Raw genomic sequence first — 13645 nt, forward strand, 5'->3', positions numbered from 1 at the left:
AATTTCATCGATTTATAAATTATATATATTTACAAGACCAACAAAAATTCCCAGTTCAGTAATACAAATTTTAATGCAGAAAAATGAGTAGTGATTAAACCAGCTTTTTAAAAAGCTTGATGATTGGAGGCTGGTATAATAACTATCACAACAAAGTTAACATACCGTATATTTGGTCCTTGCTTAACAACCCTAATTGTTAAGATTGGGATAGCATTTCAGATAGGAAAATGGAGTGAGTTGAAGCACATGCTGTAATCATAAATGTGGGTGAGCTGCCAAATGTCCAAATTTTGATTACATAATGATAGGAGTGCTACAATGGCTATAAGGAGGATGGTCATAACTAGCATTTGTTCAGTGCTATTGTAACTTTGGTTGCTGAACTAACAGTTGTTAAACAAGGGCTACCTGTAATATCCAATCCACCTGTAGCTGGATTAAACTGGTGCAGAAACTTTCAGATTGAAGCACAGTTTGGAAACCATTCCTAGTCTCAATTTATTGCAGAAATACAGAAACCGAAAAATGTAAAGGAAAGCAATAATCAAGGATCATCTTATACCTTATGGTATATATGTATATAGTATCCTCCAGTTATTTTCACATCAACTATATCAGGGAGGTCAAACTTGCATTGTCATTGTGTTGTCACATGACGTATTGTGACAATATAGTCAATATAGTCAATCCATTTAAACTGGGCATGGGCGTGGTTAGTGTAGACGCATGTGGCCCGTAGACCGTGAGTTTGACACCCCTGAACTATATCTAGGCTATTGTAATATAAGAGAAATAGACACACAAGATGCCAAAACAGTAAAAGCAAGTTATACTAAAATTGATCTTCATTATTTTGTTTCCCTGATGCATTGAGAGCAGCTTCGATTTCCTCAAACACTGGTACAGATCCTGCATAGTTGTTAGTCTCTATAGAATTTAATTTCTTTTGATAATCCACTGGCAATTCATTCTGTTTTGCACCCAAACAGATGACCTATAAGAACAAAAATAGAAAGGTTCCATCATTAGGTTTCTGTTACTTACACAAATAAATGGAATAAGGATGAAGAAATATATTATAGCTGCTTCAAACTTGAAGATTAAATAGTGGGAAAGAGCCAGTTGGTTGCATTCATTAGCTCCATCAAGAAGTTAATATAAATCATTCTTGGTATTGGTATAAGTTGAGCAACACAGATACAAAAGCACTTAACAGATCATTGCATAGCATCCACTGAATATCAAGTTAAGGAAGTATTTTAAAAATCATTAAAATGACTCCAATTTTATGAGATAGTCACTTATTTATTGTCATTACAACCACCTATTACCTATTCTCTAAAACAGGATGCATCATGGTTGTGTCTGACTTCAGAGGGCCAGGGGGCATGGCTGGGGTTGGTGTGGTTGTGGTGGGCACCTGGTGGCCAAGTGCTAAGGCAGGACTGCCCTGAGACCCTCCCTCTTTCTCATTAGAATCTCATCCCTTCCTTCCTCCTTCCTTCCTCCCCTATTCATTCTCCTTTCTTCTTCCCCAGGCCTTGAGTTTGACACCCCTGCTCTAAAAGGTCAAGATACTGTAAATAAGGATCACTTCTCCATGTTATCAAAATTCTGATGAGGCCAGCACTTTCATCAAAAAATGAGTGGCTCATGTGCAAGTCAGAGTTTAATGAAGAATTCCACAAGGACCATGTCAGGGGACTTCTAAGCAAGCCTTGAGTGTGGTATTCATTAGCTGCCTTCACGTACATATTTGGCAACAGCTCTGTAATATATCTTAAGCCTTTTTTTTAAAAGCTTTGTCTGATCTTAAAGGAGGACGGTAGGTGGGAAGGCACTTGGGTAACCCAAAAGATAGAGAGAGAGAGAGAGAGAGACCCATTTCCCACAGAAAACACTGGGAGCCACAAAACCTGGGTAGGCATGGCTGGGGGTGGTCACGTGACTGGATGGGAGTGATGTTGAGTTGGCAACCCAGGTTTTGTGGCTCCCGGTGTTTTCTGTGGGAAACAGGTCCAAATGGCTCCTGGAGTGTTTAAGGTCGCAGACCCCTGCCTTAGTGCAATGGTCATGAAAAAAATGGTCGTCACTTTTTTCAGTGCTGTTGTAACTTTGAATTTTCACTAAATAACTGTTGTAGGTCAACCTGTATTCAGACTTGCAACCAATTCTACGTTAAATCCATTTACAGTCCAAGCATCTAAGTGCTGGACAAAAATGTGAATGTAAGATGGCGACCGCAATCTAATCAACAAGATTATTAAAATATTTTTCTGAAGGATCAATAAAAAGTACAAAGCTTCAGAAAATCCCTCCTTTACAGCCATGGCTACAATAAAGGGAAGCAGTTTTTGAAAAGCCATTAGACCAACATGATGCAAGATGCATGTTGACTCCATATGTCTGATCAATATTGCCAGTTTTCAGGGATGAAAAGTAAGAAGTTGGGCTAGGCCACTGTACCAAGCAGTAAACCCCAGTGTAACATGCAAACAGAAACGCCTTATTTCAATGCAACAAATGTTTCGTAGATATGTCCAAAGAGAGAAAAAAAGAGGGGCTTAAGACAATCTATAGTAAACATGGAGTAGTCTGTAATAATTTATTCTGAGTAAAAGTTCTATATAGCAGAAAACTCAGCTATAGTGTCAAAGTAAACTGTATTGCAAAGCTTTATTGCTTGCAGTAAAATTTATTATTGATCAATATGCCCAGCTATGTACACATAATTATTAATATACCCTTGATAATTATCTCATATATTCACATATTTGTTAATTGTAATAGTATTGAAATTAGTTTTATCTTTTACATGAAACCAACTACTTTTTTCTTAGGTTCCTTCTATTACACTTAAATTATACATGTGGTTCTAGATGATGAACCTCTGGGGGGAAATGAATCCTTAGTGCATAGAATTGCAAAAGGCAATACAGTACCTTCTTATATTGTGGAGAAGGAAGATCAAAGACATAGTCATTCATCTGATAACTACGACATTTAACTATTTTTCCATCTTGAGTCCGAATTGTTACTTCAATTGGAATATAAATGCCATTTTCTACTCCTTCTTGTCTGAAATGGAGAAAGAAATGCCACGGCAAGTAAATAACTAAAATAAGAGCAAATATATATCCCCTGGAAACAGCTACTTATTCAGCAAATAATTAAGTAACATCACTTTGTATGTGACTTAAAAGATTACCCTTTTCAATCATTCTTGAAACTCAATATGCAAACTGTTCAATTTTGGATAGTTAAGGCTGCATTCAGAAAATAGCTATCTCAGCTGCTAAATAAAAACCTAGTACTATATGTACATGAAAGAACAAAACATCTTTAATACAGTTTTTTTTTAAAGAATTGCTCCTTGGAATCCTATTACATAATAATCCACTAAAACTAGCTTTTGCGTGTGGTCCATGTGGGTCTAGAACAGAGTTAGCCTACTAGATTCTCCCCAGACATCTTGTACTACAACTCCAAGAAGTTACAACATCAAAGCCAACTGCAGAATTGTGGAAGTTATAACCAACCTGGTGTTTTCTTCTTCTAGAAGCTTGCAAAGTACATATACAACCCAATTCCAGTTAAGACAAAAAGTTGATATAAATTAATTTTAAGATGTCACAAAGCAGTATTAATTATCAATACAAGCTTAACCAAAGGACAACAATATTTTCTCCTTTTCATTTTCTGTTATTTGTAGTCCATCCAAGCATACGTCCTAGCATGCTTTCAAAATGAATTAAATAAAGTTTAGAACTGGGAAGATTCACATGCAGTTCTACCACTACCATTTCTACTCTGCCATAGAAGGTCATCAGATGAAATGGAATTCTTCTTCAAAGTGACTAGAAAAGAAGAGACCTCATTACAAAATGTATGAGATACAGCCAAAGTATATGCTAGGGGGTTAGCTATAACCTCTACAGCAAGGAAAAATAGGAAGAAACAAGATCAACAGACACTAGAACAAGATTATAAAAGACTTGAAGCTGACTTACAAAAAGAACCACAGAAAAAATTTTTAAAAATTCAAATGGAAACAATAAAACATAAATTAAACTTAATAGAAAAAAGGGGAACTGGCACAATAAATTAGAAGAATGAAACAAAGCTTTTTTGAAAATGCTAATAAACCGGGAAAATGGTTAGTCTGTAAGTTGAAAAAGGAGAAAGAGAAGAAATTGGTAAGTGGAGAAGGGAAACTTCTACAGAAAGTTCTACAGAAAATTACATGATCAAGAAAAAGTGTCAGAGGAAAAAATGTTGCAATATTTGGGGAAAGCGGAATTACCAAAGGTACCTGAAATGGTAGAAACTATTTTTAAATGAAAAAATAACGATGGAATTGACAGAGGTGATTAGAAGACAAGAGAATGACAAAACATCAGAGACAGATGGACTACCGGCAGAACTCTATAAGTACAAAATGTATTAAGTACACCAACGTTAGAGGTTTGCAATGAAGCATTGGCAGCAGCTAAGATACCAAAGTCTTGGAGGGAAGCAAATATTATGTTAATTCCAAAAGAAGACTTGGATTTGACAAGTAAAGAATTATAGGTTGATATCACTATTAAATGCAGACTACAAAATATTTGGGTCTATAACAGCAGGAAGACTTAAAAGATATTTGAATGAATTTATACATTCAGATCAAAATGGATTTTAAATGAAAAGACAAATTAACAATAATGTGAGAATTATCTTAGATACATTGGAGTATTGTGAAGTCTTAGATACACAAAAAGCATTTGATAATTTAAACTGGTAACTTATGATACAACAGTTAAAATGTATGAATTTTGGGGGGAAATTTATACATATGATTCAGACAATATACTCCCAACAAACAGCAAAAGTGATTGCTAATGGGGACTTGATGGAAAACTTCAATATAAGAATAGAATAGAATAGAATAGAATAGAATAGAATAGAATAGAATAGAATAGAATAGAATAGAATAGAATAGAATAGAATAGAATTTTTATTGGCCAAGTGTGATTGGACACACAAGGAATTTGTCTTGGTGCATATGCTCTCAGTGTACATAAAAGAAAAGATACGTTCATCAAGGTACAACATTTACAACACAATTGTATTATTTAATTTAATTGTATTATTGAAAGGGTATTAGACAAGGATGTCCACTATCCCCACTGTTATTTATATTAACACTCTAAGTGTTAAACAGAAATGTTAGACAAGATGCAGATATAAAAGGGATGCCCATCCAGCCGGCATTCTGGCATGAGTCCGTTGGGCCTGTGAAGTGGTATGGTGCTCAGTGGGTGTGGTGCAGCCATGCGGCACACAGTTCCCTGCCAAAATGGCAGTCCCGGCCTCTCCTCCCCCCACTGAACTGGCAGATTTCAAACGGTAAAACCTCCCACCTCCAGTAAATGTCTCCATGTCATCAGGGTTCACCAAACCGCAAAGGCCTCCTTCTCCCATATAGCCCATTTGCGTTCAGTGTCATTTAGCTGACGGTTGTAAGCACACGGTTGTAGGGCTCCCTTCATTGGTTTGCAGAAGAAGCATTTTTAGCCAATGGATGATTACCATCTTCCAGGCTCTTACCTGAATTGGAGGCATGACTGTCTCAATTCTTAACTGGGCATTTGAAGTTCCTTTGGGTGCACCTAAGATGGCTTGCAGAAATTTGGTTTGTATGGTTTCTAGTGAGTCTTTCTTTGCAAGGATTCCTGATTATGCCCCATATAGAATTTGCAGCAATGTTTTGGCCTTAAAAAGGTTTAAGGCAGCAGGTAATAATTGACCTCTGCTTGTGTAAAAGAAATGTTTAATTGCATTTGAGGACCTATAGGCTGCTTGCAATATATGATCCAGTGTGCCTTCCATGTCGTTGCAAGTGGAAAACCACTTATACTATGAATGGCTTAGTGGGATCTAGCACCAGTTCCCTAGCAAACAGCATTTTCAGTTTATTTTATTTATTTTATTTATTTGTCACAACAGTATATATAAGTATAAGCACGAAATAACTATACAAATTGGATACAATCAAAGGGAACATTAGGACAAGAACGGTAGGCACGCTGGTGCTCTTATGCACGCCCCTTACAGACTTCTTAGGAATGGGGTGAGATCAATAGTAGATAGTTTTTGGTTAAAGATTTTGGGATTTTGGGACGAGACCACGGAGTCAGGTAGTGCGTTCCAGGCATTAATAACTCTGTTACTGAAGTCATATTTTCTACAATCAAGATTGGAGCAGTTCACTTTAAGTTTAAATCTATTGTGTGCTCGTGTATTGTTGCGACTGAAGCTGAAGTAGTCTTCAACAGGAAGGACATTGTAGCAGATGATTCTATGAGTTAAACTCCGGTCATGCCGAAGGCGGCAGAGTTCTAAATTTTCTAAATCCAGGATTTCAAATCTGATGGCATAAGGTATTTTGTTGTGATCAGAGGAGGGGAGAACTCTTCTTGTAAAACATTTCTGGACACGCTCAATTGTATTAATGTCTGAAATGAGGTGTGGGTTTCAGACAGGTGAGCTGTATTCGAGAATTGGTCTAGCAAATGTTTTATATGCTCTGGTTAGTAGTGTAATCTTTCTGGAGAAGAAGCTACGCAAGATTAAGTTTATAACTCTTAAAGCCTTTTTGGTGATGTTGTTCAAAGGCTTGTTGACATGCTAATGTCCACTGCATGAGGCAACTCGGATGTGGCTTTCCAGCTAGCACTGGATCAGATATTTTTAGGGACATATGAAAAATTAATAAAGAAAATATATAGTTATTTGTTAAATATTAAAATGGAAGATGAACAGGTGAAAGAAACAATGATAGTGTGGGCAAAAAAACTGGATATAACATAGAATTAGACAAATGGCAAAAACTTTGGGATAGAAATTATAAATTGACAATGGCAACTTCTTATACGGAAAATCTGTATAAAATATTTTAAAGGTGGCATTTATGACCAGCAAAATTAGCAAAGATGTTAAGAATATGTCCACAAAATGTAATCAGATATCGGGTTCCTACTTTCATTATGTGGTGGACTTGTCCAAAACCAAAAATATTCTGGACGAAAATACACACAACGTTAGAGAATATGATAAAGAAACATATAAACTTAAAACCAGAAATATTTTTGTTAGGTATACTACCAGAAAATTACAACAAAGGGACTACATATTTAATAATACACGTGTTGACAGCAGCGAGAATTGTATTTGTACAATACTGGGAAAATAAGGATACACCTAGAGATGAAAGTATAATTAGAAAAATATTAGACTGTGCGAAGATGAATAGATTGACATTAATAATAAAAGATAAGGAAGAAACAGAATATTTTTTAGCATGGGATATCTTTTATCCCATGGATAAAAGAGGTAGAAATTAGAGGATGAAAGATTACTGAAACATATAAGTAAATGAAATAAAAAAAATACTATAATAAATAAATTGTAGTATTTTAATTATGGATGTTATTATAATTATTACTTTTACTACTAGTTTATTAATACTTTATATAAGCCAATTAATCCAGACAACACTGTTTATTAAGCATTTGATGTATTTTAAAGAAGAAAAATATTTTTTTTAAAAATATTTTTTAAAAAGATGACAACTTTTTGATTCCACTGACTTTACAACAGTAGTTGTGTGGTATCTGTACAATAGCAGATGAAATTGGAGGCAGAAATAATATGGATATCATCTGGAAATCTGGGAAGAATGGTGGAATATAAACAAATCAAAGCCTAGATTATTTTCAAAATATATGGCAAGCTCTAAGAGTCCAAGTTCAATTTTACTGGTCAATTTGTAATAAGTCATCAAAAAAGGACAACAAAGAATGTTCTTTCTGTGCCAACTCAGAAAGCTCAAACTGCCCAAAAGCTGCTGACATAGTTCTACAGAGGAATTACTGAGTCTGTCATCTGCACCTCTATAACTCTCTGGTTTGGTTCTGCAACCCAAGAAGACAGACATAGACTTCAGAGGATAAATAGAACAGCAGGAAAAACAATTGCTACCAACCTGCCTTCCATTGAGGGCAGTACACTGCATACTGCACGAGTCAAAAAGAGGGCGATGAAAATATTTATAGTCCCCTCACATCCTGGACATAAATTGTTTCAATTCCTACTCTCAAAATGACGCTATAGAGCACTACACATCAGAACAACTTTAGACACAAGAACATTTTTTCCCGAACGCCATCACTCTGCTAAATAAATAATTCACTCAACACTGTCAAACAATTCACTAAGTCTGCATTACTATTATTATTAATCTTCTCATCATTCCTATCTCCCATCTTCTCACACTTATGACTGTATGACTGTAACTTGTTATATCCTTACAATTTATATTGTTTCCTAGTATGATTTGATTGCTTATTTGTACCCTCTGACTATCATTAAGTGTTGTACTTTATGATTCTTGATGAATGTATCTTGTCTTTTTATGTACAATGAGAGCATATGCACCAAAGACAAATTCCTTGTGTGTCCAATCACACTTGGCCAATAAAGAATTCTAATCTAATCTAATCGGTATCAATTTCATTTTGATACCAATAGAGGTAGTCCTCAACTTACAATCACAACTGAGCCCAAAATTTATGTTCCGAAGTGAAACATTTGTTAAATGAATTTTGTCCCATATTATGACCTTTCTTGCCACAGTTGCTAAGTGAATCAGTGCAGCTATGAAGTTAGCAACACGGTTGTTAAGTGAATCTGGCTTCCCCATTGACTTTGCTTGTCAGAAAAATCACAAAAGGGGATCAAATGACCCTGAGACACTGCAACCATCATAAATATGAGTCAGTTGCCAAACGTCTGAATTGTGATCAAATGACCGTGGGGGTGCTGCAATGGTCATAAGCCACTTTTTTAGTGGTGTGGTAACTTCGAACAGTCACTAAATGAACTATTATAAGTTGAGGACTATGGTACTGTACTGGGAACCTCTATAATTAAAGGAATTTTTTAGCTTGGACAAATCTTGAGAAGTATACAACAAACATCCAGAATAAGATCTTAACAATATAAGCATACATTGATGGGAAGAACTTTATGTAACACACCTATCCAGAGAATATAAATCACTAGTATTCATTTTCCATATTATCCCCCATACTTCTTCACCAGGGCTATAGACAATAGTAGCTGTACCTCCTTTCCACTGAAGACTTGGTTTCCCTTGATGAGAGCCAAAAGCAAGTTTATAATCCTGTGAATTAAAAAAAGAAGGTCAATAATATTCAGTTTTAAGTTTCTTGTTTTCCTATAATATAGTGAATGAAACATTTAGAAAGACAAAACAAGTAGACTGGAAAAAATGTTTCTTAAGACACATACCTGATTAAAATTCCATCTATAGAAATTTTTAATTAGAAATTAGATCAGGAAGAAAAAAGCCACAACAAGCCACATTTCTGTAGGTGGAAATGGACTTGAAACCTGTGTTTTGAATACTTGCAACAACGAACAACTAATTGGGCAACCTAATGGCTTTCAAACATTAGGGATAAACATTGCTTAACTTTTTTCTCCCTGTAAAAATAATCATAGAAACAAACTCATTAGAGACAGAAGTAAATATTCAACATACAGCCCTTGTATTATATAGTTACAACTTTAAGTATTACTTACTTACTAATATTGGTTTCTAGGAAAGGAGTCAAAGATAGTACAAACCAGTAGTTGTGCTATGGTAAGAAAAACCACAGAAGGGTTTCTTAACATTATTCTTTCCCGCAACAAGTTACTACCATAGGCAAAATAGAGGAAATGTTCACTTCCGCAGTTTTGCAATTCCAAATCTCCACCTAGTCCAGTACGGTTGATAAAGGCTTCCATCTTTTGAAACTGAACCAAAGAAAATATTAGACATTTACTCTATACAAATTAATTAATCATAGAAACATAGAATATCATATTGTCTTACATTTGAACCTGCAAATAATACATCTAATTTCTCCACCATTCAATAGTTGTTTATAAAGCCTATAATCATTAGTCTGAGAACTATGAGATATTTGTCAGCCCTCTAAGTTAGATCAAATATTGAATCCAAAGGCACCCAAGGAGGCATCACTTCAAGATACTACGAACACTTTGAAGCAAACAGCTGGATGGCATCTGTGACAGGAAACCAAGCATTTGCCCTCACCATAACATCATTTAGGAAACAGGGAGAGAAAGCTCTTGGCCCAGATATTTTTTATAGTTTTTGCTGGAACTGAAATTGTTTCTCCGGAAGTGTGCATTGGATAGTAATCAAAACTAATGAGTAACTTGTAAGAAGAAAACATCACCTAATTATTCTGTTCAGCCAGCATACAAAGCTGTGATTCGCTCAACACTGATTTCTTACTAAAAGCTAAAGAAACTACTTAATGGTTTAGTATGTTTTATGAACTTTAGGAAGTCTGTCTCATAAGTAAAAAGACCTGAAGGCTGAAAAATATTACAAATTTCTCCCTAAATAAGATGTAACATACAATTCCAAACAACTCCATTTATATCCTGGCAATGAGATAGCTTTTTAAAGGTAGCACAGAACTTTTTCTACTGAGGTATAACCATACTCATACTAGGATATGTGGTCAGTTTATTATCTTTTGATATTGTATTGTAATGTTTCAAGGTGAAATTTAGCCCAACAAAGAATGAATTCTTTTTGGCTATGAATTTCTAAACTCAGTAACCAATTCATATCAAAGTGCTAGTTCAGCTAGCTCAACTGCTAATATGACAAAAGCACATCCAGAAACATTCCTACAGGCTGCACAACAAATACAATGAAAACAAGAGTTATCTAAAGGGCAGGCAGGAAGGGGAGACCCATGCTCATCCATGCTTCTAGCTCAAACTTCCAGTCAACAAACCTAAAGGTGAGGAAGTCTTGAGTCTGTATTTCAGAAACATCCAGAGGACCACAGGTTATCTTAAAAAAATAGAATTTTATCTATTTTGCCATCCTAAGCTAAAGTCAAGTAATTATGCAGACAAATTCAAATAAGTGCTTCAATGACACTTTTCTCAACTAATTTCAGGTGCCTGAATGAGGCAGCCTGATACCATATATCAATGCAATATATCTCTCTTAGTCTGGCACTGCCCAGGTGCAATCTTGGGCATACAAAATCTGTAGGACTTGTTGCTCATTACCTTGGAGAGAAGAGAAACCAACTGATTGCTTTGACCTTAAAAAGAAGCAACAGAGATAGGGCAGGGATTAGTAAAAGAGATAACACATTTGCTGCAAGTTTAATGTTCTGTTGATGCTGGGTGGCTTTAACACAGAAGAGCAGAAAAGCCATTAATTCATTTAGTCACCTTTCCCTATATTTTCTCAACCTTTCAGACTCTAGAAGATGAGAAACCAAGTTTCCAAGAGAGAAGATCCACAATTCCTCACAGTGAGAACTGAAATTAAGATATCACTGTCATGTTTTATTTCCGGCCTTTGCATATTCCAATATTAAGCACATACTGGTCACCGATTATGAGCAGAAGGAACCAATTCAACCCTACGAGACACACACACACCTTCTTGATTCCCGGTTCCTCTCTTAACACACGTATTCCTTACCACAGATCACTTGATCCAAGAAACCGCTTTATGGAATGCCTCCTTCCTTTCGCCTCGTCGGGGCTTCCTCTATGGCACAAGCATCACTAACTACCTATGAGGTCCCCGCACAACCCTGAATTCCCACCCCTTTCCCAGCTCTAGACTTCAACCATCCTGCTCCGTCCTCACCACTTCCTCATTCAGCTGCGGACCGAAACGTTCTACAACAATCATGACGATTCTGCCCATTGGCTAAGCACACGATAGTCCCTACCCTCCACCGCCTCTTATTGGTTCCAAAGAGCTGGAGCAACCTTTCTATGCTTCTTAAGACGAGAGAAAGGCAGGTGCTGGCACTTCAAAGCACTTTTATGTTCTTCGATGGCTTAATTTTATCCGTGATTTTAGAATTAAATTAAATAAATGGTCTTCTCCTATTTTGCCCCACCCCTCTCATGCAAAATTACTTCGCGTTGTGGAGTGTTTGCTATTTCTAGAATTCAAATTTTTCCCCAAACGATGACAATAAAATAATAGCCTTTTTTAAAAAATAGACTTATATTTTTTAGACTTATATAAGACACTTAGACTTATATACTGCTTCACAACCCTCTCTAAGCGGTTTACAGAGTCAGGATATTGCCTCCAACAATCTAGATCCTCATTTTATCGATCTTGGAAAGATGGAAGGCTGAGCTGGGTGAGATTTGAATTGCCAAACTGCAGTCAATCGGCTGTCAGCAGCTGTCAGTACTGCATTCTAGCCACTGTGCCACCACGGCTCATTATTCCATATAACATGGCATTGAGACAAACTCTTTCTGAAGCTTCAGTGTCTGCCATAATTTCAAAGTATATCTGGCTGCCTGTGAATAAGAACTATGAAATTCTGTTAGCCTGATATGTCAGTAGAAGACCTGTGGGAAGCTATGGAGTGCAATCTGGAGGGGAAATTCTATTGATTTTAACAGGGCTTGCTGTCAAGAAGGCATTGTATCTTTGGAGCGGTTTCCTCCCCTCTAGGTTTGGTAATATTTTAGACCATAGCAGATTGCCAGCTGTGTAGAACTTACCCACTGAATTCCTGTGCTGCGCTACCTCTTCCACCATCTGGTAGAATAATATGCTGCATATCTTGAATATATTCAAAATATATTTATTGGGTCTGCATATCAAGCCATAATATTGTTTATTCAGTTTCATATTAAACACAGTCATTGTAAGATTTAACATGTTGAACTCCATCAACTAAATTACAATTTAAACCATGGAAACAGAGCTCAACACAATGGTGAACTATTTTTTTTCTCTACTGTTTCCTTTTGCACTGTATACTTTTTTATTAAGAATTTTAATTATAACAGAAAAATCTAATGCAAACTAAACTTAAAGAGTAAATAGAAAAGAGTAAAAAGTATAAAGAAAAAAGTACAGAAATAGAACAAAATATATAAAGAATTGGCTTATAATTATTATTACACAATTTAGAAACTCTTCACCTTCTGTTGTTCTTTTTTCTTTTTCTTTTTGTACTTTTACTCTTACACTTCATTCCATATCCTATTCTTTTTTATTATTATAATTATTTATTTTAAAAAATACAAATAATAAAACATAGTGCATATATATCTAAATACAAAAAAAGAAAGAAAAAAGAAAAAAGGAGGAAAATCCAAATATTACAGTGCGCTCCCACCCCCCAGAGACCATTTTTCCCCATTATATTTCTTCATCTATAACAACTAAAAGATATACAATATATTCCAATTGTGCTCTTATCCCCTCCAAAACAACATATATTCTTGAGTAGGTTTATTCCCTTTGCCTTCCACCAACACTGATTTTATAAAATCCCCCATATTTCATTATAATAATTTGCTTTGATCATCCCTTTTTAAAATTTAAATTCTGTTGTTAGCTTATCATTTGTTGCCATACACCAAATTTCACTATACTACTCATTTCTTTGAATATCCCAATTTCATTCCCAGTATTTAGCCATCACTAATCTAGCTGCCATTATCAAATTTACAATCAATTCCTTTTTTGTTTCATTTATATCCTGTT

The 13645-nt window shown here is 35.5% G+C and overlaps 1 protein-coding gene across 2 annotated transcripts; it reads right to left on the reverse strand.

Moving 5' to 3' along the window:
• Positions 1-482: 482 nt before the first annotated feature.
• GGCT (gamma-glutamylcyclotransferase) lies at positions 483-11773 on the reverse strand. 2 transcript variants are annotated; one of them, XM_058179870.1, is made up of 6 exons: positions 11597-11773; positions 11173-11207; positions 9697-9867; positions 9084-9229; positions 2946-3081; positions 483-997 (listed from the first exon to the last, which is right to left on the reverse strand). In XM_058179870.1, the coding sequence occupies exons 3-6, from the start codon at positions 9856-9858 to the stop codon at positions 836-838; spliced, it is 606 nt and encodes a 201-aa protein (XP_058035853.1). In that variant the 5' UTR covers positions 9859-9867; positions 11173-11207; positions 11597-11773; the 3' UTR covers positions 483-835. The 2 variants fall into 2 exon arrangements, with proteins under 2 accessions (XP_058035853.1, XP_058035854.1); XM_058179871.1 differs by lacking the exon at positions 11173-11207.
• Between the last annotated feature and the right edge of the window lie 1872 nt (positions 11774-13645).

This window comes from Ahaetulla prasina, chromosome 4 (assembly GCF_028640845.1).
Source record: "Ahaetulla prasina isolate Xishuangbanna chromosome 4, ASM2864084v1, whole genome shotgun sequence".
Taxonomy (NCBI): Eukaryota; Metazoa; Chordata; class Lepidosauria; order Squamata; family Colubridae; genus Ahaetulla; species Ahaetulla prasina.